The sequence below is a fragment of the Eubalaena glacialis genome, chromosome 4 (genome assembly GCF_028564815.1).
Source record: "Eubalaena glacialis isolate mEubGla1 chromosome 4, mEubGla1.1.hap2.+ XY, whole genome shotgun sequence".
Lineage (NCBI taxonomy): Eukaryota > Metazoa > Chordata > Mammalia > Artiodactyla > Balaenidae > Eubalaena > Eubalaena glacialis.
Window position 1 is genome coordinate 72,832,745 of NC_083719.1, and position 23,043 is coordinate 72,855,787.

The following is a 23,043-nucleotide window of genomic DNA, read 5'->3' on the forward strand; positions in this document are numbered from 1 at the left end:
TGTTCTGTAGGAGTTGTTCCACATGTAGATGTATTTCTGATGTATTTGTGGGGAAGAAGGTGATCTCCACGTGATACTTCTCCGCCATCTTGAAGGTGTCTCAGGAAATTTATTGCAGATGGCCTCATCATCTGAGGGACTCACATGCCGCCGTGGTGACTACCTTCGCCTGCCGTCCAGTACCCTTCATGGTGACCGCAGCCCCCACCGCTGAGCAACTGACACTAACAACTAACTAGTCGCCCTATTTCGCTATCATTATTTACTTTGATGGTCAAATTGTCCCACATTTGGCCAGTGGTAGCCTGTTCAAGATGACTTCTTTGTCTCTGTGACCTGTCCCTATTATTCTGTGAGCATTTTCTTACTTCCTGGAACAGCAAGCTATTCCAGACTCATACTTTTCCTGTCAAAACCTCGAAATGAGTCATTTTTTCAAGAAGCCCTGACTCCTCTTAGTGAGGAATGTTATTTATTTATTTATTTATTTATTTATTATTATTATTTTTTGGCTGCGTTGGGTCTTTGTTGCTGCGTGGAGGCTTTCTCTAGTTGTGGTGAGCAGGGGCTACTCTTTTGTTGCGGTGCACGGGCTTCTCATTGCGGTGGCTTCTCTTGTTGCGGAGCATGGGCTCTAGGCGTGCAGGCCTCAGTAGTTGTGGCTCACGGGCTCTAGAGGAAAGGCTCAGTAGTTGTGGTGCACAGGCTCAGTAGTTGTGGCTCACAGGCTCTAGAGCGCAGGCTCAGTAGTTGTGGTGCATGGGCTTAGTTGCTCCACGGCATGTGGGATCTTCCCAGACCAGGGCTTGAACCCATGTCCCCTGCATTGGTAGGTGGATTTTTAACCACTGCACTACCAGGGAAAGCCCAAGAATGTTATGTAGAAACCAGGACCTTGGCACTAGGTATGCTAATTATTATTGAGTTTATGGTCCTCCTAGGCCCTCTTACAGAGATAGGGAATATATGTATGTATGTATGAATTTATGTATATACACATGCACATTAACATCTGTAGTTCTGTACCCAACTGTATACATTGAAGACCGTTAGTTCACCTAGGGTCTCCATTTCTATCCAATATCACAAGTTTCATTCTAGTTTTCATATTTATCCCTTCCTCCCCTGGTAATGAGAAATCCAGCTCCCATTATCTTTAATATCAATATATTTACTTATTTGATTAATTCACCCTGTGTGTAACCACTTTCCCATTGCTTCGTTTACCTTCTTCCCACAATGAGACTGCTTTTCTTACTGCAGTAGCGTTCTAGTTTCCTGCTCTAGGCCAACCCCCTACCCTCATGTGGATGCCCTCCCACTCCACTCAGACTCCAACATCGAACCCCAAGCTTTTCTCTGTTGGATATGCCCTCCTTACTCTGCGTGAGCTCTAACCTTGTGTTGGGTCACTGTGGTGTCCTATCCCTAACTCACAGCGTGCATGCCTACGTTGTGCTCTGCCTCTTAGACTGAAATATTCAGAAAGAAGAAGAGGAAAAGAAAGAGATCACTTAATTTTTGTTTGTGCTGTGTCTATCATTCCCCCTATTCCTTTGTCTCTCTCCATTTGTGTCTTTCTTCCTATTACCCTTCCTCTCCATTATTTTCAGTACCACCTATGACATGCTGCATAACAAATGCACATGATAGCAGAACCCTGCCAAAATTAGGCGTTCTTGTTTTTATTTGTTTTTGTTAGATTTTATGATATATTTTAAGTTATTTTATTACTCCGTAATGTCAGGATTTTCTATACAGTTATTTACTGTCTGTTTTTATGTTTTTTTCCTCTTTCCATTTGCTAATTATCAAGTAAGGTTGAGTACAATTGTATATTTATATAAATTATTTTTAATGTGCTGGTTTGCCACATATTTCTGTTTCTCTAATTTTAGTTTTAGGTGTTGTCCTTGTCTAATTTTCAAAGTTTTATTTGTATCAGTTCAGCAAACTTTGATAAATACCAATGACTGAGCATCTACCCTGCTAGGGGATGAAATTGATTAAGAAGCATTTGTCTAAGGACTTAACAGTAATATTGTGTGTGTGTGTGTGTGTGTGCCTGAGTGTGTGTACTTGTCAGTGTGTGTGTGTATTAATATAAGGTGATAATCGCTATGCCAGATTGACAAAGTGTGAAGTGCTGTAGGGACACAGTGGAGGATGCACTTAACTTGGGAATTCAAGGAAGATTTCCCGGAAGAGTTGTTGGTTGAGCTGGGTCCTGAGGAATGAAAAGAGGTGAATAAAGGTTAGGAAGCCTTTTGTTCACAGAGGGAACAGCTCCAGTAAGAGGAAAAGCTATGGACCTCAGGGGAGTGATGTGAAGGACCTAATTTATTGGCTGTAATGGTGCTAACGTGCTGTGGAAACAATTGGAGTAGAAAGGAATCAAGTTCAACACCATAAAGATTGCTTTGTTCTATGTATGACCAGACCAGACTCTGCTGCCTAAAGGCGGAGATCTAAAGAGAAATATTGGGTTGCCCAAAAGGTTGGTTTGGGTTTTTCTGTAAGATGTTATGGAAAAACCCAAATGAACTTTTTGGCCAATCCAATATTTAAACCAGTGATTCTAATTAATATATCTTATGGGGTAATCCTTTCATTAATTTTTATGAAATGAAAGAATCTACCTCAAAATGTTGAAATTTGATAAAGCTATGTTTTTAATTTCTAATTAAACTATTGAGGTGATATTCCTATTGCAAAGAAAAATATCATGTATGTTTTTCAGTAAAGTAGTTCTTCTGTAATTAAACATTTCTTCAGAGACAGGTCACATTAAACTTATTTAGGCATCTCTTTCATTTATTTATGACCTTCAATGAGGAAATTCTTCCTGGAATTTGAATCTTATTTTAAACTGTTTCTTAGTTTAAAAATACAAATTTAACAATAAGTTAAGTACTTTTTTGTTATTTTGACTTTTCCATTTTTAATTTAGGTGATACAGTAGTATATCAATTTGGAATAGCTACAGTGATAATTGAAGCTAACGATGACCCAAATGGTATTTTTTCCTTGGAGCCCATAGACAAAGCAGTAGAAGAAGGAAAGACTAATTCGTTTTGGTAAGCATATTTGGACAAGGCAAATTCAAAATTGGTTAAAATAAAATGAAATCTTTACGTATGCAAAAATTTGAAACACTGTTAATCTTTCAAAATTAAAAAAATGGTTAAGAATGGAATAATTTCAAAGTTGGTAGTCTGAATGAATTGTAAACTTTGTTCATGCTGTTTCCACTTGTTAAAAAAAAACCCTGACACTTTAGATGGAAAGCAGAAATTACTCTCCCCACCCTCCTTTACCCCACTTCTGTTCCTCGTCAGGACTGAGAGACTTCAATTATCCAAGGTCTTCTGGAATTCTTCTTTCAAATGATATGTGACTACCCTCACCCTAGGCTTTGCTTTTGAAGAACTTTTGCCAATTCTCATCTAAATATTTTTCGATTGGATTTATCTTAGAATTTATCTTTCAGTTTGGACTTCGAAGATTATGATTTTTAAGACTGCTTCTTTTTATTATTTAAAGTTCTACTTCATTCTTCCTTTTCCATGAGATTCTTCATGGTTGCTCAGTAAGAACTGGCTGGCTGGTTTATATTAAAGATGATAAATAGACAAAGTGTATTTCTGAGATAATACAGAAAGTTCTCAGTAGATTTAGACTCACTACTTATACATTTTTCATAAAAAATAATTTTCTTTAATTTGTTATACAGGATTTGGAGGCACCGAGGACACTTTGGCAATGTTTCTGTGGCTTGGCAGCTATTTCAGAATGATTCTGTTTTGCAACCTGGACAAGAGTTCTATGAAACTTCAGGCACTGTTAACTTTATGGATGGAGAAGGAGCCAAACCAATAGTTCTCCATGCTTTTCCAGACAAAATTCCTGAATTCAATGAGTTTTATATTTTAAAGCTTGTAAACATTTCAGGTGCTGTGTTTTCTCATCTATTTTATTTTACCACCAAAATTTACTATTTTATGCTGGAATAATTAGAGCTATATAGAAAATGCAGTTAAATGAAGTTTTATGGATGGAGACATATCCATCCTCAAACTTGTAAATAGATTTTTTTCCACACCAAATAGAGTATCTTAAACAAAACATTAATGGTAGTTAGGAAGTACAGATTCATGGTAGCTTAAAGTTGGTCTTCGTACCATAATTTAAATAATCAATTTTCCCATCACTTTTGGTTTTAAGCATGGGAATTAAACCTTTCTAGTTAGTATCCTCTTTTCAGGCTCCACTGGTTGTTAATGAAATTATACTGAACCAGAATACCCTTGAAAATGTGAAAGCCATATGGTGACACTATTGTTCATTGATTAACAAGTAAATTACTTAATGAGAAGTTTGCTAAACAAATTCTTTTTGTCTTCATCTTGTACTAGAAAGTACTCCCAATTCTGCTTTTTCATTCCTTATAAATTATCTTATTACAGGTGGGTCCCTAGGTCCTGGGGGCCAACTAGCAGGAACCAACCTCCAGGTGACAGTCATGATTCCATTCAATGATGATCCCTTTGGAGTTTTTATCTTGGATCCAGAGTGCCTAGAGAGAGAAGTGGCAGAAGATGTCCTCTCAGAAGATGATATGTCTTATATCACCAACTTTACCATTCTGAGGCAGCAGGGTGTCTTCTGTGATGTACGAGTAGGCTGGGAAATACTGTCTAGTGAGTTCACTGCTGGTTTGCCTCCAATGATAGATTTTTTGCTGGCTGGAATTTTTCCCAGAACTGTGCATTCACAACCGCACATGAGGCGTCACCATAGTGGAACAGATGCTTTGTACTTCAGTGGGCTAGAGGGTGCATTTGGAACTGTTAATCCAAAATACCATCCCTCAAGGAACAACTCAATTGCCAACTTTACATTTTCAGCTTGGGTAATGCCCAATGCCAATACGAATGGATTTGTTATAGCAAAGGATGATGGTAACGGAAGCATCTACTATGGGGTAAAAATTCAAACAAATGAATCCCACGTGACACTTTCCCTTCATTACAAAACTCTGGGTTCCAATGCTACATATATCGCCAAGACAACAGTCATGAAATACTTAGAAGAAAATGTTTGGCTGCATCTTCTAATTATCCTCAATGATGGTATAATTGAATTCTACCTTGATGGAAATGCAATGCCCAGAGGAATCAAGAGTCTAAAAGGAGAAGCCATTACTGATGGTGAGTGTTATCTTTACAATTAGGACCCTGAATTTTGAGTTTTTAAAAATTTTGACTTCTTAAAAAGGCTAGTGGGTATTTAAAAATCTGCTTGTGTATTGGTTTATTTTTTTAAATAAAACTACACGTCTACCAAGACCATAAGTTCTGTGCTGAGTGTTGCAGAAATGAATCAGGCAGAGTCTCTGCCCTTAAAGTACCTGAAATAGGCTCTGGGAGAGAGGTGTGCAAACAGATCACTTCAACACATTATAGGAAGAAAGAAAAAATTAATAAGGAAGAAAGAAAAAAATTCTTCTTGTGATGGTAGGAGGGATGGGTGTGATATTCCAGGTAGAAAAGAGAACAAAGGTGTAGAAGTGTGAAGCAGAGTATTGTATCTGGAGAACTGCTGTCAGCTCAGTGTTCTGGAGGTAAAGGGTGGTGGAGATAAGGTTAAAGAGGAATCAAAAGAAAATCATATTGAACAATCCAGCAATTACAGGGGTTTATAGTATCAGGAGTTAAATTGATGAATTCTATGGTGTGCTTTAAAGAGAGAATCCTTGTCTTTAAGCTGAATTATGTGCTGTTTCCTTGAGAAATACACTTGTGTGCATGTTTATGTACAAATATCAGTTATCTCTGTTATAATCACCAGTTCCCTCCCAGCCCCTCTATCCTGTAATTTGATTCTGTTTTTTTATTTAGTAGGAAAGTAGAGCAGAGCTTATATGGTTATATCTTAACAGAATATTTTCCTTCTGAACCTCCTGCATTAGATATCTGGTTGTATTTTTTCTTTCCTAGTAGGAAAAAAGATGGGCAAAAGAACAACATACACACCCTACTGATTTCAACCTGAAGAACTGTGCTTACAACAATCTGTGGCATTAAATTATTAATCTTTTGATTGTGTGAATATATGCATATGTCTGTTAACATTGATGTTAACATCAATTTTTTTGACATGATGTTAACCACTATGATGACATGGTGGTAGAATGGGAAAGACTGGGGAAAGTAAGAGCTGGTGTTTATATAGCTTACTGCAAAGAACATATATTGTCTATGTAATTTGTAGCTTAGAAATAAAATTGAAAAGGTATATATATATTTTTAGGTTATTAATGAAATATAGGATATTTTATGTATATTATAAAATATATAAAGGTGTATATAGGTGTACAGGTAGATGAATTTTTAAAAATTTTACATTCATCAGTTTCAGCACTCCATGTAACCAGCCCCCAGATCAAGAAACAGTGTTCCAGAAGCCCTCTTTGGCTCTTCTCTAGTCATTGACTCATCACCGTGCCCAACTACTATTGCCATTTCTAAGAGCATAAGATAGTTTTAAATGTTTTTAAAATTTATGTAAATAGAATTGAGCAGTGCATACGCTTGAGTGTCTGGGGTTTGTTCAGTATTGTGTGTGAAGTTCATCTGTATTTTTGTCTATTGTAGATATTTCACTCTCATTACTATGTAGTCAGTCCAGAACCTCTGGAGAAGGCGTGGAGGCAATCCCAAATCACTGCCAAGCTCTCATCTTACATAAATATCTTAGTTGAGTTATTGGAGAGGGAATAAGTAAAGTAATAAGAATTGGTGAATTCCTAAAAAGGGTTATTATTGATGCATAGTAAATAGTTGAGCTGCATATTGTTATTATCATGAAAAAGTCCCTAAAACTCATATAATGTTCCTGGGAAGGAATATTTCTTTTTCTACATTTATTGCATTAGTTGTTTGGATTAAAAGTTATTTTTGGTCCACAAAAACTTCTTTTGCTGAATTCTCACAGCTTCATTTAACTCAAGGTGAATTTCTAACAGATCAAGAATTGAAGTTCTCAAAGAATAGTAATACTAAAGTTTTAAAACTGTGACTGAATTGAATCATTCCATTCTTAGATGTGCAAGGAAATTTTTAGATTTCCCAGAAGAAATGTCTATCCAAATATATACATATACCTCTGTATATACACGTACATACGCATGTACAACATATCCTTTGGTACAAAATATCTTAAATCCCAGCGATTACTTTACTGATTAATTTTTCATTATAATAGATAGCCTTTATTTACTTGTGTTCTAGTTATGCGAAAGCTTTACTTACCTAATAAGACTTTTTAATAAAATCGCTTTAGTTTCTGAATCACACTTGTAATTTAGGACAGGATAGTTGTGGTTATTGTAGCATTTAAACCCATTTCTAATTTCAGGTCCAGGAACACTGAGAATTGGGGCAGGAGTGAATGGCAATGACAGATTTACAGGTCTGATGCAGGATGTGAGGTCCTACCAGCGGAAATTGACCCTTGAAGAAATTTACGAACTTCATGCCATGCCAGCAAAGAGTGATTTACACCCTGTTTCTGGATATCTGGAATTCAGACAGGGAGAAACTAACAAATCATTCATTATTTCTGCAAGAGATGACAATGAAGAGGAAGGAGAAGAATTATTCTTTCTTAAACTAGTCTCTGTATGTGGAGGAGCTCGCATTTCTGAAGAGAATACTACAGCAAGATTGGTAATACAAAAAAGTGACAATGCCAATGGCTTGTTTGGTTTCACAGGAGCCTGTATACCAGAGGTAAGTAGTGAGTCTGGTGAATTTCAGAGTTAAAAAGTTCATCGTTCGTGGATTTGTTTGGGAGTGGGCTTTCTTTCATTTGGTAAGATTGCCTGAGTATTGACGCTAGGCCCAGAAGTATGCTATAGCCAGCGGTGCAAATGTAAATTATAAGGTCTTTTCTCTTATAAGTTCACAGTTTGAATCAGAAGCTTAATAAGCTGAGAGAAGTAATAATAAGTTAGCAAATGAAACTTTAGCAATTATCTTCAAAGTTAATGCATTTCACAGAATGCATAATTGTACTCCACATGTAATTTACTTTTTGGCTACTGTGTAAGTAAATGAAATAATATATATTGAAAGCTTCTATGAATAATTGTAATTGAGACTTTATTAAAATATGATTTTTTGAGGGTTTTTTCCCCACATATGAAACGTTCTTAAGTAGTTACAGTGTTCTTCCATGTTGGATGTAAATGCCTTTCTTATAACCCATCTTGGCCAGCTTAATTCATTAGGCAGTTTTACTGCCCTTATCAGTCCTTTCCAAGCGTTCAGGGATTCGTAATCAGCTTGGTTTCCTGTTCAGTAATGTGAGATCTTATGAAACCGCTTCGCAGGTGTTGTGTGTGAAGCAACAGCTCAGTGTCCATGAAAGGATGCCAACGAACAAGAGAGGCTTTTCTTTTGCAAGTTGATTCTTGTAGGTTTAGAGGGGTGCATATGTAAATTGAAGCAATTAAGAAAAACATGAATGGGTAGAGCTTGAAAAAAATACCTAGGTCGTAGGGCTCATTGTATCAGTAGCTCAAATTGGGGTGCCTGGCTCTCTGGAGTGTTTTATTGCCCCTCTTATTCTTTGGTTTGGTGGCAATCATAAGAGATCTTCAATAAGTGTTCTTTTTCTATGCCAGAAATAGAATATCCTAGACAGGGAGGACAAATGTCATACAAATCTATGACTTAAAAGAGAAATATGTTTACCTATAATGATAATACTTTTAGATACTTAGTTGTCAAAGAACTTTACATGTTAGTTTTTTATGCACCTTTCTGACAATTCATAATGTAGCTGCAACAAATATTAATTATTACCTTCTCCATTTCGTAGGGTTAGAAATGGCAGCTTAGAGACCTGAGAAAATAACTAACCCTAGTTGAATTAAATGAGATAGGATGAAATACCTGATTCAAAGTGTGGCAATTACTAGTATTTAATAAATACTAATTTTCTCCCCCTGCCTTTTTTTGTTTCTAAGATACAGTGGGAAGAACTGGAATTTGAACTTATGTCTTGTGAATTCTAACCCGTTGTCTTTCCCCCATGTATGTTTGATATCATCATCTCTATTTTTAAAAAGACAAAGTGACTTCCATCAGGTTGTGAGAACCATTCTGTGCCATCTAAAATCAGCTTCCCTTCATATCTCTTCATGACCCGGCACCTGCCTATGGCTCTGACTTCTTGTGTAATTCTCCTCTTTGGTCAGTATGTTTCAGTCAGACTTGCCTTGTTTCAGTTCCAATCTCAGGGCATCAGCACTTCCTAGCCTTTCAATCTGGAACGCTCTTATTCCACATCCTCAGAATTAGTCATTGAAGTCTCAGCTCCAAAGACATCTACTCAGTGAAGACTTTTTAATTTAAAGTAATCCTCCCACTTCTCCTAACTGGTCACTCTCCATCCCTTCACCTAGTTTTACTTTTTTGTGTAGCATTGATCACACGCTTCAATTCCGTATGTTATTTATAAGCCTACTTATATACTGGCTATCCCTTTCTGCCACAAAGGTGAAAGAACTCTGAGTGTAACAAGGTTTTATTATTCATTATTGTATCTCTAGGACCTAGCATGACACATAGTAGGTACTCAATAAATCTTTGTTGAACTTGTGAATGTATTTTAATATCAAGACATGAAAAGGCTCATAGTTCAAATAACAAACACATCTAGATTCAGCTAAGCTGCATAAACAACCAAACTGAAAAACAAAACAATACATAAGTTTTTAAAACCTGCCTAAAATGAGTAGTTTTTGAGTGTTTCTCTGACTTTCTGGGCCATTATAGTAAGTCTTCAATGCTGGCTTGTCTCACAATTTCCATTGATAGATTGTGTTGGTGTTGGTTTAGTTCCACCTAGGTATGCACCTTTGTTCCCAGATATTTCAGAATTTGAACAGGGCCAGTCAACCTTTGATTGCAGAAGAGAACTTCCTTATAGGAGCCACAGCATCTAAAGTTGTATAACCGCTGGAAAGAAAAAGAAAACTTGACTGGTTATTCTCCAAGCCCACTTGAGAGAGAAATAGAATACATCTATATTGGAAAGAGTAAAGTTTAGATGGTTAATATAGGAAAAGTGTTGTGTCTAAAAGATCAGATATTGGAATTTGATTGTTAGGAAGATTACAGAATTTTCATTCCTGAAAGTCTTAAGAATTGAAGTATAAAACTCTTACTTTCATCTTGGTGTGATCTGAAGACAGGAGTGATATGAAATATTTTTGTCGTGATGACCATCATCAATGTTTATTGATTGCTTACTGAAGTCATTCTCAAAGTGTAGCACAAGGACCCCTAGGGATTCCTGAGATCTTTCAGGAGTTCTACAAAAGTCAAACCTAATTTTATAAAATACTGTGATGTCTTTTTCATTTTATTGACATTTGCACTGCAAAAACTATGGTTACCGAAACTGCTAGCTGCTAGTGCCTTTGTATGAATCAAGGCAGTGGCACCAAACTGTACCAGTTGTCATTGTTTTATTTATCACCACACACCTGTAGTTTAAAAGGTGAATATTTCACTTGAGTATCTTTGATGAAACAGTACAAAACATTAATTTGATAAAATTTCTACCCTTGAATACCCACCTTTTTAACATTCCGTATTGTGAAATGAGAGGCACAAATAAAGCACTTCTGCTACATTAACAAAACATGATAGTTGTGAAGAAAAGCATTTGTGCAGATACTGAGTTGTGAGCTGAACTGGCTGCTCTTTTCGTGGAACACCATTTTTACTTGAAAAATGACCAACAAAGTTTGGTTATTCAGACTTGGGTATCTGGCAGGCATTTTCATGGAAACGAATGAAGTGAGTCAGTGACTACCTGGAAAACAACTGATAGTATTTGTTGCCAGTGATAAAAATTTGAGCTTTCAAACAAAAAATTAGGGTTGTTGGGACATTTTACCTGCCAAAGTGAGCTTGATGGTTTCCCAATACTTAAAGACTTTTCAGATAAGATCGATAGTGATATTAGCAAGTGTGATTTACTTATTTTGTATAATGAAATACATCAAATTTGGAAGATCTGTATAACTCAGTGAACCAATATTCTCCAGATAATCAACGTGTATTGTTACAAAATCGTGCATGGGTAAAGATTGATTTAAAGTGCAAGGTAGACCAATGGATTTTAATGTATTAGAGTATGATTCCACATTGCAACTAAACTACCACTTTTCGAATTTTGGTATAATATTGAGGAAGGATACCCACAGCTGTCTGAAGACTATTGTAATCCTCTTCCTTTTCCAGTTATATATCTTTGTAAGGCTGGATAGTCTTCATATACTTCAACCAAAATAACAAATAGCAACAGACAAATTGATTACAAATGGAGATATGAGAATCTAGCTGTCTTCTATTAAGCTAGACTTTGAAGAGAATTGCAAAAATGTAAAAACAATGCCCCCATCATTATTTTTTTGTTTTAGGGAATATAGTTAGTTTTCATAAAATATGTTGCTTATGTTAACATGAGTTTATTATTGCTATTGTAAAATGAGTTAGTATATCAATATTTAATTTTTTTTCAATTTTCATTCATAAAATGGTAAATATCAGCAGATTTCACCAACATAAGCAAGAAACTCCTTGGGGTTCTCAGTCATTTTTATGAGAGCTCAGGAGTCCTGAAACTAAAATATTTGAGAACAGGTGGTTTATGCCTGGAATTATCTTGAGTTTAAATTTTATGGTTATCTGCTTCATTTTCAGAAATAAAAACCACTGTCACTTCCATAGATTCTTCTGCATTGTGTTGTTTCAGTGACATTGAAAAGTTAACTTTTTTCTTATCCCTCCAAAAATGCTGAAGCCGATAGGGATCATTTAAAGACTTCTCTCTGAATTATGTTATGCTTTTACATTTTTCATAGATTCATATGACATAGAGTAATAGTAAGGTTAAAATGAAAGCATAATCAGATCTTAAACAAATAATGAAAATATGTGGAATATGACATAGTCTACTTGTTGGCATAATGAAAGAGATGAGATTATTTTGTGATTTGTTTCCTCCTAACCAGGTACACCATGTCCTGGCAAATAGCAGGTGCTTAATAAATTTAATTGAAAGAATGAACAAATGTAGTTTAGAGCCCTGGTGAGGTATGCCAAATAATTCTTTGGATTCCTAGTGGGCTCTGTATTGAACAGATGGCTGATTTTTGTTGGACGTATTGCCTAGTAGCCACATTCTCATGTTGCCCTCCTGTGTTTTGTTATTCTTTGTACTTAACAATGTTATTTTCTCTCCACCTTATTTTCGCACTGTTTTTTTTTATGTCCTGCAGTCTTGTATACCACATAATTATAAAGTTGCTTTACCTAATGATTCATAGAATTTGCTAGTCTTATTTTACTTTTACAACTAATATTTGGATTGTGTTTTATATTTATAAACTCATGGCTTAAGAATAAATTTAGAGATATTTTGAGAGGATCTTTGTAAAAACGAGAATATTATCTAACTTGGACTGTGTTTGTTTTTACGTGCCTGCCCTATGTTAAGTGAATAGATTCCTTTAGATATAAGTGATATTGATATAATCTGATATCACAGATCATCAGCCAAGCATGAAACAAAATAAAAAATTAATTGGATGTGTAATTGTTTAGCTTTAGTCTTCTATCTCAACAGAGAAAGCCAAATTCATGGCTTGGAATAGTGCATTATTTTTTCTAGGAAAATGTATTTCTAAAACTCTTCTCATTGTTAACCTTTATAATTACTTTTCTGATGATCTGAAGATGTGGCAAGTTCCTGACTCAAAAGTTTTTCTTGTGAAAAACTGAGTGATGATGGTTCTGATGATTATTACTTGATTTTATGCCCCTTCATATATACTGGCCTGTACTTTTGCTTGTTTTATGATTCTAAACTCAATTAGATGGGGGCTTCCCTGGTGGCGCAGTGGTTAAGAATCTGCCTGCCAATGCAGGGGACACGGGTTTGAGCCCTGGTCTGGGAAGATCCCACATGCTGCGGGGCAACTAAGCCCGTGCGCACAACCACTTACCCTGCACTCTAGAGCCTGCAAGCCACAACTACTGAAGCCTGCGGGCCTAGAGCCTGTGCTCCGCAACAAGAGAAGCCACCACAGTGAGAAGCCCGCGCACCGCAACAAAGAGTAGCCACAGCTCGCCGCAACTAGAGAAAGCCTGAGTGCAGCAAAGAAGACCCAATGCAGCCAAAAATAAATAAATAAATAAAGTCAATTAGGTGAATTTTTTTTTTTTAATTTTTGATCAATCTTTTTAAATATAGAGCAGTTAAACTGTTTCCACTTTTTTCTTTTTTTTGACATTTTATTTTTAGTTTTCTTTTGAATTTTATTTTTTTATACAGCAGGTTCTTATTAGTCATCCATTTTATACACATCAGTGTATACATGTCAATCCCAATCTCCCAATTCATCACACCACCCCCCGCCGCCCCCGCCACTTTCCCCCCTTGGTGTCCATACGTTTATTCTCTACATCTGTGTCTCAATTTCTGCCCTGCAAACCAGTTCATCTGTACCATTTGTCTAGGTTCCACATATATGTGTCAATATGCGATATTTGTTTTTCTCTTTCTGACTTACTTCACTCTGTATGACAGTCTCTAGATTCATCCACGTCTCTACAAATGACCCAATTTCTTTCCTTTTTGTGGCTGAGTAATATTCCATTGTATATATGTACCACATCTTCTTTATCCCTTCGTCTGTCGACGGGCATTTAGGTTGCTTCCATGACCTGGCTGTTGTAAATAGTGCTGCAATGAACACTGGGGTGCATGTTTCCTTTTGAATGATAGTTTTCTCTGGGTATATGCCCAGTAGTGGGATGGCTGGGTCATATGGTAATTCTATTTTTAGTTTTTTTACGGAACCTCCATACTGTTTTCCATAGTGGCTGTATCAATTTACACTCCCACCAACAGTGCAAGAGGGTTCCCCTTTCTCCACACACTCTCCAGCATTTGTTGTTTGTAGAGTTTCTGATGATGCCCATTCTAACTGCTGTGAGGTGATACCTCATTATAGTTTTGATTTGCATTTCTCTAATAATTAGCGATGCTGAGCAGCTTTTCATGTGCTTCTTGGCCATCGGTATGTCCTCTTTGGAGAAATGTCTATTTAGGTCTTCTACCTATTTTTGGATTGGGTTGTTTGTTTTTTTAATATTGAGATGCATGAGGTGTTTATTTATTTTGGAGATTAATCCTTTGTCCATTGATTCATTTGCAAATATTTTCTCCCATTCTGAGGGTTGTCTTTTCGTCTTGTTTGTACTTTGCTTAGCAAAAGATTTTAAGTTTAATTAAGTCCCATTTGTTTATTTTTGTTTTTATTTCCATTTATTACTCTAGGAGGTGGGTCAAAAAAGATCTTGCTGTGATTTATGTCAAAGAGTGTTCTTCCTATGTTTTCCTCTAAGAGTTTTATAGTGTCGGTCTTACATTTAGGTCTCTAATCCATTTTGAGTTTATTTTTGTGTATGGTGTTAGGGAGTGTTCTAATTTCATTCTTTTACATGTAGCTGTCCAGTTTTCCCAGCACCATTTATTGAAGAGACTGTCTTTTCTCCGTTGTATATCCTTGCCTCCTTTGTCATAGATTAGTTGACCGTAGGTGCATGGGTTTATCTCTGGGCTTTCTGTCTTGTTCCATTGATCTGTGTTTCTGTTTTTATGTCAGTACCATATTGTCTTGATTAGTGTAGCTTTGTAGTATAGTCTGAAGTCAGGGCGTCTGATTCCTCCAGCTCTGTTTTTTTCCCTCAAGACTGCTTTGGCTATTCGGGATCTTTTGTGTCTCCATACAAATTTTAAGATTTTTGGTTTTAGTTCTGTAAAAAATGCCGTTGGGGGCTTCCCTGGTGGCGCAGTGGTTGAGAATCTCCCTGCCAATGCAGGGGACACGGGTTCAAGCCCTGGTCTGGGAAGATCCCACATGCCACGGAGCGGCTAGGCCCGTGAGCCACAACTACTGAGCGTACGTGTTTGGAGCCTGTGCTCCGCAATGGGAGAGGCCGCGATAGTGAGAGGCCTGCGCACCGTGATGAAGAGTGGCCCTCACTTGCCACAACTGGAGAAAGCCCTCGCACAGAAACAAAGACCCAACACAGCCAAAAATAAATAAATTAATTAATTAATTTTAAAAGAATGCCATTGGTAGTTTGACAAGGATTGCATTGAATCTGTAGATTGCTTTGGGTAGTATAGTCATTTTCACAATATTGATCCTTCCAGTCCAAGAACATGGTATATCTCTCCATCTGTTGGTATCATCTTAAATTTCTTTCATCAGTGTCTTACAGTTTTCTGCATGCAGGTCTTTTGTCTCCCTAGGTAGGTTTATTCCTAGGTACTTTATTCTTTTTGTTGCAGTGGTAAATGGGAGTGTTTCCTTAATTTCTCTTTCAGATTTTTCATCATTAGTGTATAGGAATGCAAGAGATTTCTGTGCATTAATTTTGTATCCTGCTACTTTACCAAATTCATTGATTAGCTCTAGTAGTTTTCTGGTGGCATCTTTAGGATTCTCTATGTGTAGTATCATGTCATCTGCAAACAGTGACAGTTTTACTTCTTCTTTTCCAATTTGGATTCCTCTTATTTCTTTTTCTTCTCTGATTGCTGTGGCTAGGACTTCCAACACTATATTGAATAATAGTGGTGAGAGTGGACATCCTTGTCTTGTTCCTGATCTTAGAGGAAATGCTTTCAGTTTTTCACCATTGAGAATGATGTTTGCTGTGGGTTTGTCATATATGGCCTTTATTATGTTGAGGTAGGTTCCCTCTGTGCCCACTTTCTGGAGAGTTTTTATCATAAATGGGTGTTGAATTTTGTCAAAAGCTTTTTCTGCATCTGTTGAGATGATCACATGATTTTTCTTCTTCATTTGTTAATATTGTGTATCACATTGATTGATTTGCATATATTGAAGAATCCTTGCATCCCTGGGATAAATCCCAGTTGATCATGGTACATGATCCTTTTAGTGTGTTGTTGGATTCTGTTTGCTAGTATTTTGTTGGGGATTTTTGCATCTATATTCATCAGTGATACCGGTCTGTAATTTTCTTTTCTTGTGTATCTTTGTCTGGTTTTGGTATCAGGGTGATGGTGGCCTCATAGAATGAGTTTGGGAGTGTTCCTTCCTCTGCAATTTTTTGGAAGAGCTTGAGAAGGATGGGTGTTAGCTCTTCTCTAAATGTTTGATAGAATTCACCTGAGAAGCCATCTGGTCCTGGAGTTTTGTTTGTTGGAAGATTTTTTTTTTTTTAATAAATAAATTTATTTATTTATTTATTTTTGGATGTGTTGGGTCTTAGTTTCTGTGCAAGGGCTTTCTCCAGTTGCGGCGAGCGGGGGCCACTCTTTTTTTTTTTTTAATTTTTATTTATTTATTTATTTATTTATGGCTGTGTTGGGTCTTCGTTTCTGTGCGAGGGCTTTCTCCAGTTGCGGCAAGTGGGGGCCACTCTTCATCGCGGTGCACGGGCCTCTCACTGTCGCGGCCTCTTCCGTTGCGGAGCACAGGCTCCAGACGCGCAGGCTCAGTAGTTGTGGCTCACGGGCCTAGCCGCTCTGCGGCATGTGGGATCTTCCCAGACCGGGGCATGAACCCGTGTCCCCTGCATTGGCAGGCGGATTTCTAACCACTGTGCCACCAGGGAAGCCCGGAAGATTTTTAATCACAGTTTCAATTTCATTACTTGTGAGTGGTCTGTTCATATTTTCTATTTCTTCCTGGTTCAGTCTTGGAAGGTTATACCTTTCTAAGAATTTGTCCATTTGTTCCAGGTTGTCCATTTTATTGGCATAGAGTTGCTTGTAGTAGTCTCTTAGGATGCTTTGTATTTCTGCGGTGTCTGTTGTAACTTCTCCTTTTTCATTTCTAATTTTATTGATTTGAGTCCTCTCCCTCTTTTTCTTGATGAGTCTGGCTAATGGTTTATCAATTTTGTTTATCTTCTCAAAGAATCATCTTTTAGTTTTATTGATCTTTGCTATTGTTTTCTTTGTTTCTATTTCATTTATTTCTGCTCTGATCTTTATGTTTTCTAACTTTGAGTTTTCATCGTTCTTCTTTCTCTAGTTCCTTTAGGTGTATGTTTAGGTTATTTATTTGAGATTTTTTTTGTTTTTTGAGGTAGGCTTGTATAGCTATAAACTTCCCTCTTAAAACTGCTTTTGCTGCATCCCGTAGGTTTTGGATTGTCGTGTTTTCATTGTCATTTGTCTCTAGGTATTTTTTGATTTCCTCTTTGATTTCTTAAGTGATTGCTTGGTTATTTAATAACGTATTGTTTAGCCTCCATGTGTTTGTGTTTTTTACGTTTTTGTCTCTGTAATTGATTTCTAATCTCATAGCATTGTGGTCAGAAAAGATGCTTTATATGATTTCAATTTTCTTAAATTTACTGAGGCTTGATTTGTGACCCAAGGTATGATCTATCCTGGAGAATGTTCCGTGCGCACTTGAGAAGAAAGTGTAATCTGCTGTTTTTGGATGGAATGTCCTATAAATATCAATTAAATCTATCTGGTCTATTGTGTCATTTAAAGCTTGTGTTTTCTTATTAATTTTCTGTTTGGATGATCTGTCCATTGGTGTAAGTGAGGTGTTAAAGTCCCCCAATATTATTGTGTTACTGTCGATTTCCTCTTTTAGAGCTGTTAGCAGTTGCCTTATGTATTGAGGTGCTCGTATGTTGGGTGCGTATATATTTATAATTGTTATATCTTCTTCTTGGATTGATCCCTTGATCATTATGTAGTGTCCTTCCTTGTCTCTTGTAACATTCTTTATTTAAAGTCTATTTTATCTGATATGAGTATTTCTGCTCCAGCTTTCTTTTGATTCCATTTGCATGGAATATCTTTTTCCATCCCCTCACTTTCGGTCTGTATGTGTTCCTAGGTCTGAAGTGGGTGTCTTGTAGACTGCATATATATGGGTCTTGTTTTTGTGTCCAGTCAGTGAGCCTGTGTCTTTTGGTTGGAGCATTTAATCCATTCACTTTTAAGGTAATTATCGATATGTATGTTCCTATGACCATTTTCTTAATTGTTTTGGGGTTTTTTTTGTAGGTCCTTTTCTTCTGTTGTGTTTCCCACTTAGAGAAGTTCCTTTAGCATTTGTCGTAGAGCTGGTTTGGTGGTGCTGAATTCTCTTAGCGTTTGCTTGTTTGTAAAGCTTTTGATTTCTCCATCGAATCTGAATGAGATACTCGCTGGGTAGAGTAATCTTGGTTGTAGCCACTGCAGTGAGAAGCCTGCGCACTGCAAGAAAGCGTAGCCCCGGCTCACCGCAACTAAAGAAAGCCTGTGTGCAGCAACGAAGGCCCAACGCAGCCAAAGATAGATAAATAAGTAAATAAATAAATAAATAAAGTCAATTAGGTGAATATTTTAATAGTAGAAAAGATCTTTTAATTATTTATTCTCCATTTCTTAATCCCCTTCTTGTATTACTAATTCCATCCTCTGGTCTGCTATTTCCCAAAGTGCTGTGTGTAGATGGCCTTTGTTGGAAATATCTAATGCATTTTCCTGGACACCATTCCTGAATCAAGACCCCATTTCTGAGTCAGAATCTCTAGTGGGGGATGGGATGGGAGGCAAAAAGCTGAATTTTAAAAATCTTTTAAAATGGAAAATATCATATGTACAAAAAAATAGAAAGAATAGTGCAGCCCAGTGACCCATCACCAAGCTTCAACATTTATTAGCCTTTTGCCAGTCTTGTTTCTTATTTTTTGGCTGAAGTAATTTTTAAAGCAAATGTCAGGCATTATGTCATTTCTCTGCTTGGCTCTTGAAGCTTCTTCCCTTGTTAAAACTCTACAGAGTTTATTGTGTAAATTAGTAATTTATTAAAATTTCTATGCAATTTTGATATATAGCACACATCTGCACGTATTTGTATTGAATATGGACAGTCTTTTTTTCTCTTCTTTTTCAAACTGAAAATAGTAGGTGATAGATTTTAATGAAGGCTTTACTAAATGAAAGTGTGGTTAGATAACTTTTCCCCATGTGATTCCTGCAAGCAAAATGCTTAGTCCTGTATGCTGCATGGTAATGTCATTGACCTGGTAAAAAGCTATAAGGAAACATCACACTCCTCAGTGTATCTTTGGATCTCTTTAATCTATGTCTCTTGCTGAAAGGGAAAGGCTGAATACTCATATGTTGGGATTAATGATTTATTAATTTAACTCATTCAAAATATTCATTCTGATTAAAATTTGGGGTGGGAAAATGGAGCAAATATGTCCCCACTGTGATAGGAATCTAAATACATGGGAATTTGCTTTTTTTAAATATGCAAGCATATAAGTTTCTTGATAAAATAAGGGAATGTTTTTATGTGGCATTTTTTGTTACTGTGTTTGTGTGTCTGTATTTTAAGGGGAAGAAATATAAGATTTGTTTAGCACTTACTATTTTACTAGGTACCATGTAAAGCACTTGTTTACCCTCCACCAAAATCCATGAGACATTGTGATCTTCATTCTAAGAAGAGATCACTGAGACGGAGGACTCTTGGTAAGTGGTGGAGTGAAACAGTCAAAGAGGACTGTTTGACCTTAAAGCCATGCTCTTTCCACCACACATGTGTTTGTATACCATTCAGCTATGATGAAAATGCTGATGTAAATGTCTAAGTGGAAATTAAATTAGGTGCTGTATTGAGCACCTGTATCTCTTTGCTGCTTCCTCTTCTCTCCAGCCTCTTAGGGTTGGAGGGCCCCACCTTCAGAACAGTTAATTCTGCCGTAACATGATAGATGGGTTCCTAAAAATCACCACACTATACCAAATCGCATAATGAAAAACACAAGAACTTATGGGAAAGATGGGTTAGGCGAACGCTATCCAAAAATTTGGTCAGTGATATATAAAAAGAAAGGTAGGGACCTAATAAAAAACAGGTTTACACAATAAGTGTTTAATTCTTAAATATGATAATATGGCATATACCTTGAAAAAACCTTAAGTTTGCTTGTAGAAGTGGGCATCAGAGGAATGTAGCTTGCGTGTTACTGTGAAGTGATGGAAGGAGGGTTATTCGAAATCAGAGGGGAAGTTGCCACAGTCTCTGCAGATAAATGTGGCTGGTGACACATGCTTTGAACTGAGGTAACTGGTAGATGTTTGGAGTGTGTGTGTGTGTGTGTGTGTGTGTGTGTGTGTGTGTGTGTGTGTATTCCCATGTGGCTTGTTTCAGGTGGTACAGTTTTCTGTGTTCACCATGTTTCTTGTGGATGAAATTATACGTAAACAAATGTGAAATCCACATTATGTTCAAAGTGCTCCCTGATGTATCAGTTGCATTGGAACAGTTTCATTTCAAAACCAGTGTTACAGCAGAACTGATTGTACTTGGTCCTTTTCTATCTATACTTAACTTCCCTCATTGTCTTATCCAGTCTTTAAATATAATTTATGTAATGGCCTTAAAATATACCGTTTGTATATGGCCTTAAAATACCAGTTTTTACAATGTTATGCCAATCTCTGCTCTACAGCAGTGACTCAGTTATACACATATATACATTTTTTTAAATATTATTTTCTATTATGGTTTATCCCAGGAGATTGGATATAGTTCCCTGTGCTATACTGTAGGACCTTGTTGTTTATCCATTCTAAATGTAATAGTTTGCATCTACTAACCCCAAACTCCCAGTCCATCCCCCTCCCTCCCCCTCTTCCCCTTGGCAACCACAAGTCTGATCTCTTTGTCTGTGAGCCTGTTTCTGTTTTGCAGATAGGTTCATTTGTGCTGTATTTTAGATCCCACATATAAGTGATATCATATGGTATTTGTCTTTCTCTTTCCGACTTACTTAATATGATAATCCCTAGTTGCATCCATGTTGCTGCAGATGGCATTATTTTGTTCTTTTTATGACTGAGTAGTATTCTGTTGTATATATGTACCACATCTTCCTTATCCATGCATCTCTCAATGGACATTTAGGTTGTTTCCATATCTTGGCTATTGTGAATAGTGCTGCTATGAACATAGGGCTGCATGTATCTTTTTGAATTAGAGTTTTCTCTGGGTATATGCCCAGGAGTGGGATTGCTGGATCATATGGTAATTCTATTTTTAGTTTTCTGAGGAACCTCCATACTGTTTTCCATAGTGGCCGCACCAACCTAATTCCCACTAATAGTGTAGGAGGGTTCCCTTTTCTCAACACCCTCTCCAGTACTTGTTATTTGTAGACTTTTTAATGATGGCCATTCTGACTGGAGTAAGGTGGTACCTCATTGTAGTTTTGATTTTCATTTCTCTAATAATTAGCGATGTTGAGCATCTTTTCATGTGCCTACTGGCCATTTGTATGCCTTCTTTGGAGAAATGTCTATAAAGGTCTTCTGCCCATTTTTTGATTGGGTTGTTTTTTTTTTGTTGAGTTGCATAAGCTGTTTGAAAATACCAGTTTTTAAATTGAACTATAGTCGATTTAAAATATTGTGTTAGTTTCACCTGTACAGTGAAGTGATTCAGTTACACACACACACGTGCACATATGTATGTGTATTCTTTTTCAGATTCTTTTCCATTACAGGTTATTACAAGATATTGAATATAGTTCCCTGTGCTATACAGTAAATCCTTGTTGTTTATTTTACATATAGTGGTGTGTATCTGTTAATCCCAAAGTCCTAATTTATCCTTCCCCCCCTTTCCCCTTTGGTAACCATAAGTTTGTTTTCTATGTCTGTGAGTCTCTTTCTGTTTTGTAAGTAAGCTTATTTGTATTATTTTTTAAATTCCACATATAAGTGATAACAAATATTTGTTTTTCTCTGACTTCACTTAGTATGATAATCTCTAGGTCCATCCATATTGCTGCAAATGGCAATATTTCATTCTTTTTTATGGCTGAGTAATATTCCAGTGTGTGTGTGTGTGTGTGTGTGTGTGTGTGTGTGTGTGTGTATTATATGACATCACCTGAAGCAGCTGGCCTAGTGCAGCAATGGGATGGCCTGTTAAAGACTCAGCCAAGGTGCCAGCTCAGGGACAACATCTTGAAGTGTTGGGGTGTTGTGCTCCAGGATCCAGCATGTGTACCCAATGGCTGATATCTAATTCTGTGTCCTCGGTAATTAGATCACATGGGCTCAGGAAGCAAGAGGTAGAAGTGAGACTCTTATCTCCATCGCCCCCAGTGACCCACTGTCAGAATTTGTGTTTCCTGTTCCCATGTTTTAAGCTCCACTGGATTAGAAGTTCTGGTTGGACCTGGAGATGGAACATTTCCATCAGGAGACAGACTGAAGGCTCTTTTGAACAACCGTAGGGTCATTTTGGGCTTCTTAGGTTAGCAGACGAGCAGACAAAGGAGTTATATTGCCCCAGGGGTCCTTGATCTTGTGTACTATGAGGCAGTAGGGTTTCTGCTGCATTTTGGAGTAGGAATGCTGATGCTCAGTGAAACTCAAAGGATTTACTGGAACAACTCCTGGTGCTTCCATGCTCATTGATAACTGTTTTGACTATTGCCTGTTTGCAGACAAATTTCAAATCTGTTCTTTCTGGCTCTGATGTTGGCACCAAATAGCTCTATTTAATGCTGATCAGAGGTGCTTATGATTGATGTGAAAAGTAGAGAATGACATTATATATATTAAGATTTGTATTTTGAGCTCTATTTATTCAGTTTTAGTTCTTTTTTCTATGAATTATATGTTAGATACTATAAAAATAGAATTGAGAGATGGAGAATTTAAGAATAGGAAGACCTATTCTAAAAGATATTCCAATTTCCTGCTCCATGTAATTTCTAAACATTATCTTAAATTATGTAAATAAAAATACTTTTCATATGAAAAATGCACACACATGTATGTATACATATGTATATGTATATATGTCAGAAATAGCAAAAAGATACTAAGCATGATATCAGTGCCCTCCTTTACCTGACTATTGTCTCCCCACCAGGAATTTCT

At 36.8% G+C, this 23,043-nt stretch overlaps 1 protein-coding gene across 1 annotated transcript in view; it reads left to right on the top strand.

Annotated features, from left to right (window-relative positions):
* ADGRV1 (adhesion G protein-coupled receptor V1) overlaps positions 1-23,043 on the top strand; it is a 560,722-nt gene that overhangs the window by 55,473 nt on the left and 482,206 nt on the right. Inside the window, exons 18-21 of the mRNA XM_061188957.1 lie at positions 2,951-3,077; positions 3,734-3,951; positions 4,467-5,210; positions 7,420-7,793. Coding sequence (XP_061044940.1) covers positions 2,951-3,077; positions 3,734-3,951; positions 4,467-5,210; positions 7,420-7,793 — 1,463 coding nt within the window. The remainder of the gene's footprint in view (positions 1-2,950; positions 3,078-3,733; positions 3,952-4,466; positions 5,211-7,419; positions 7,794-23,043) is intronic.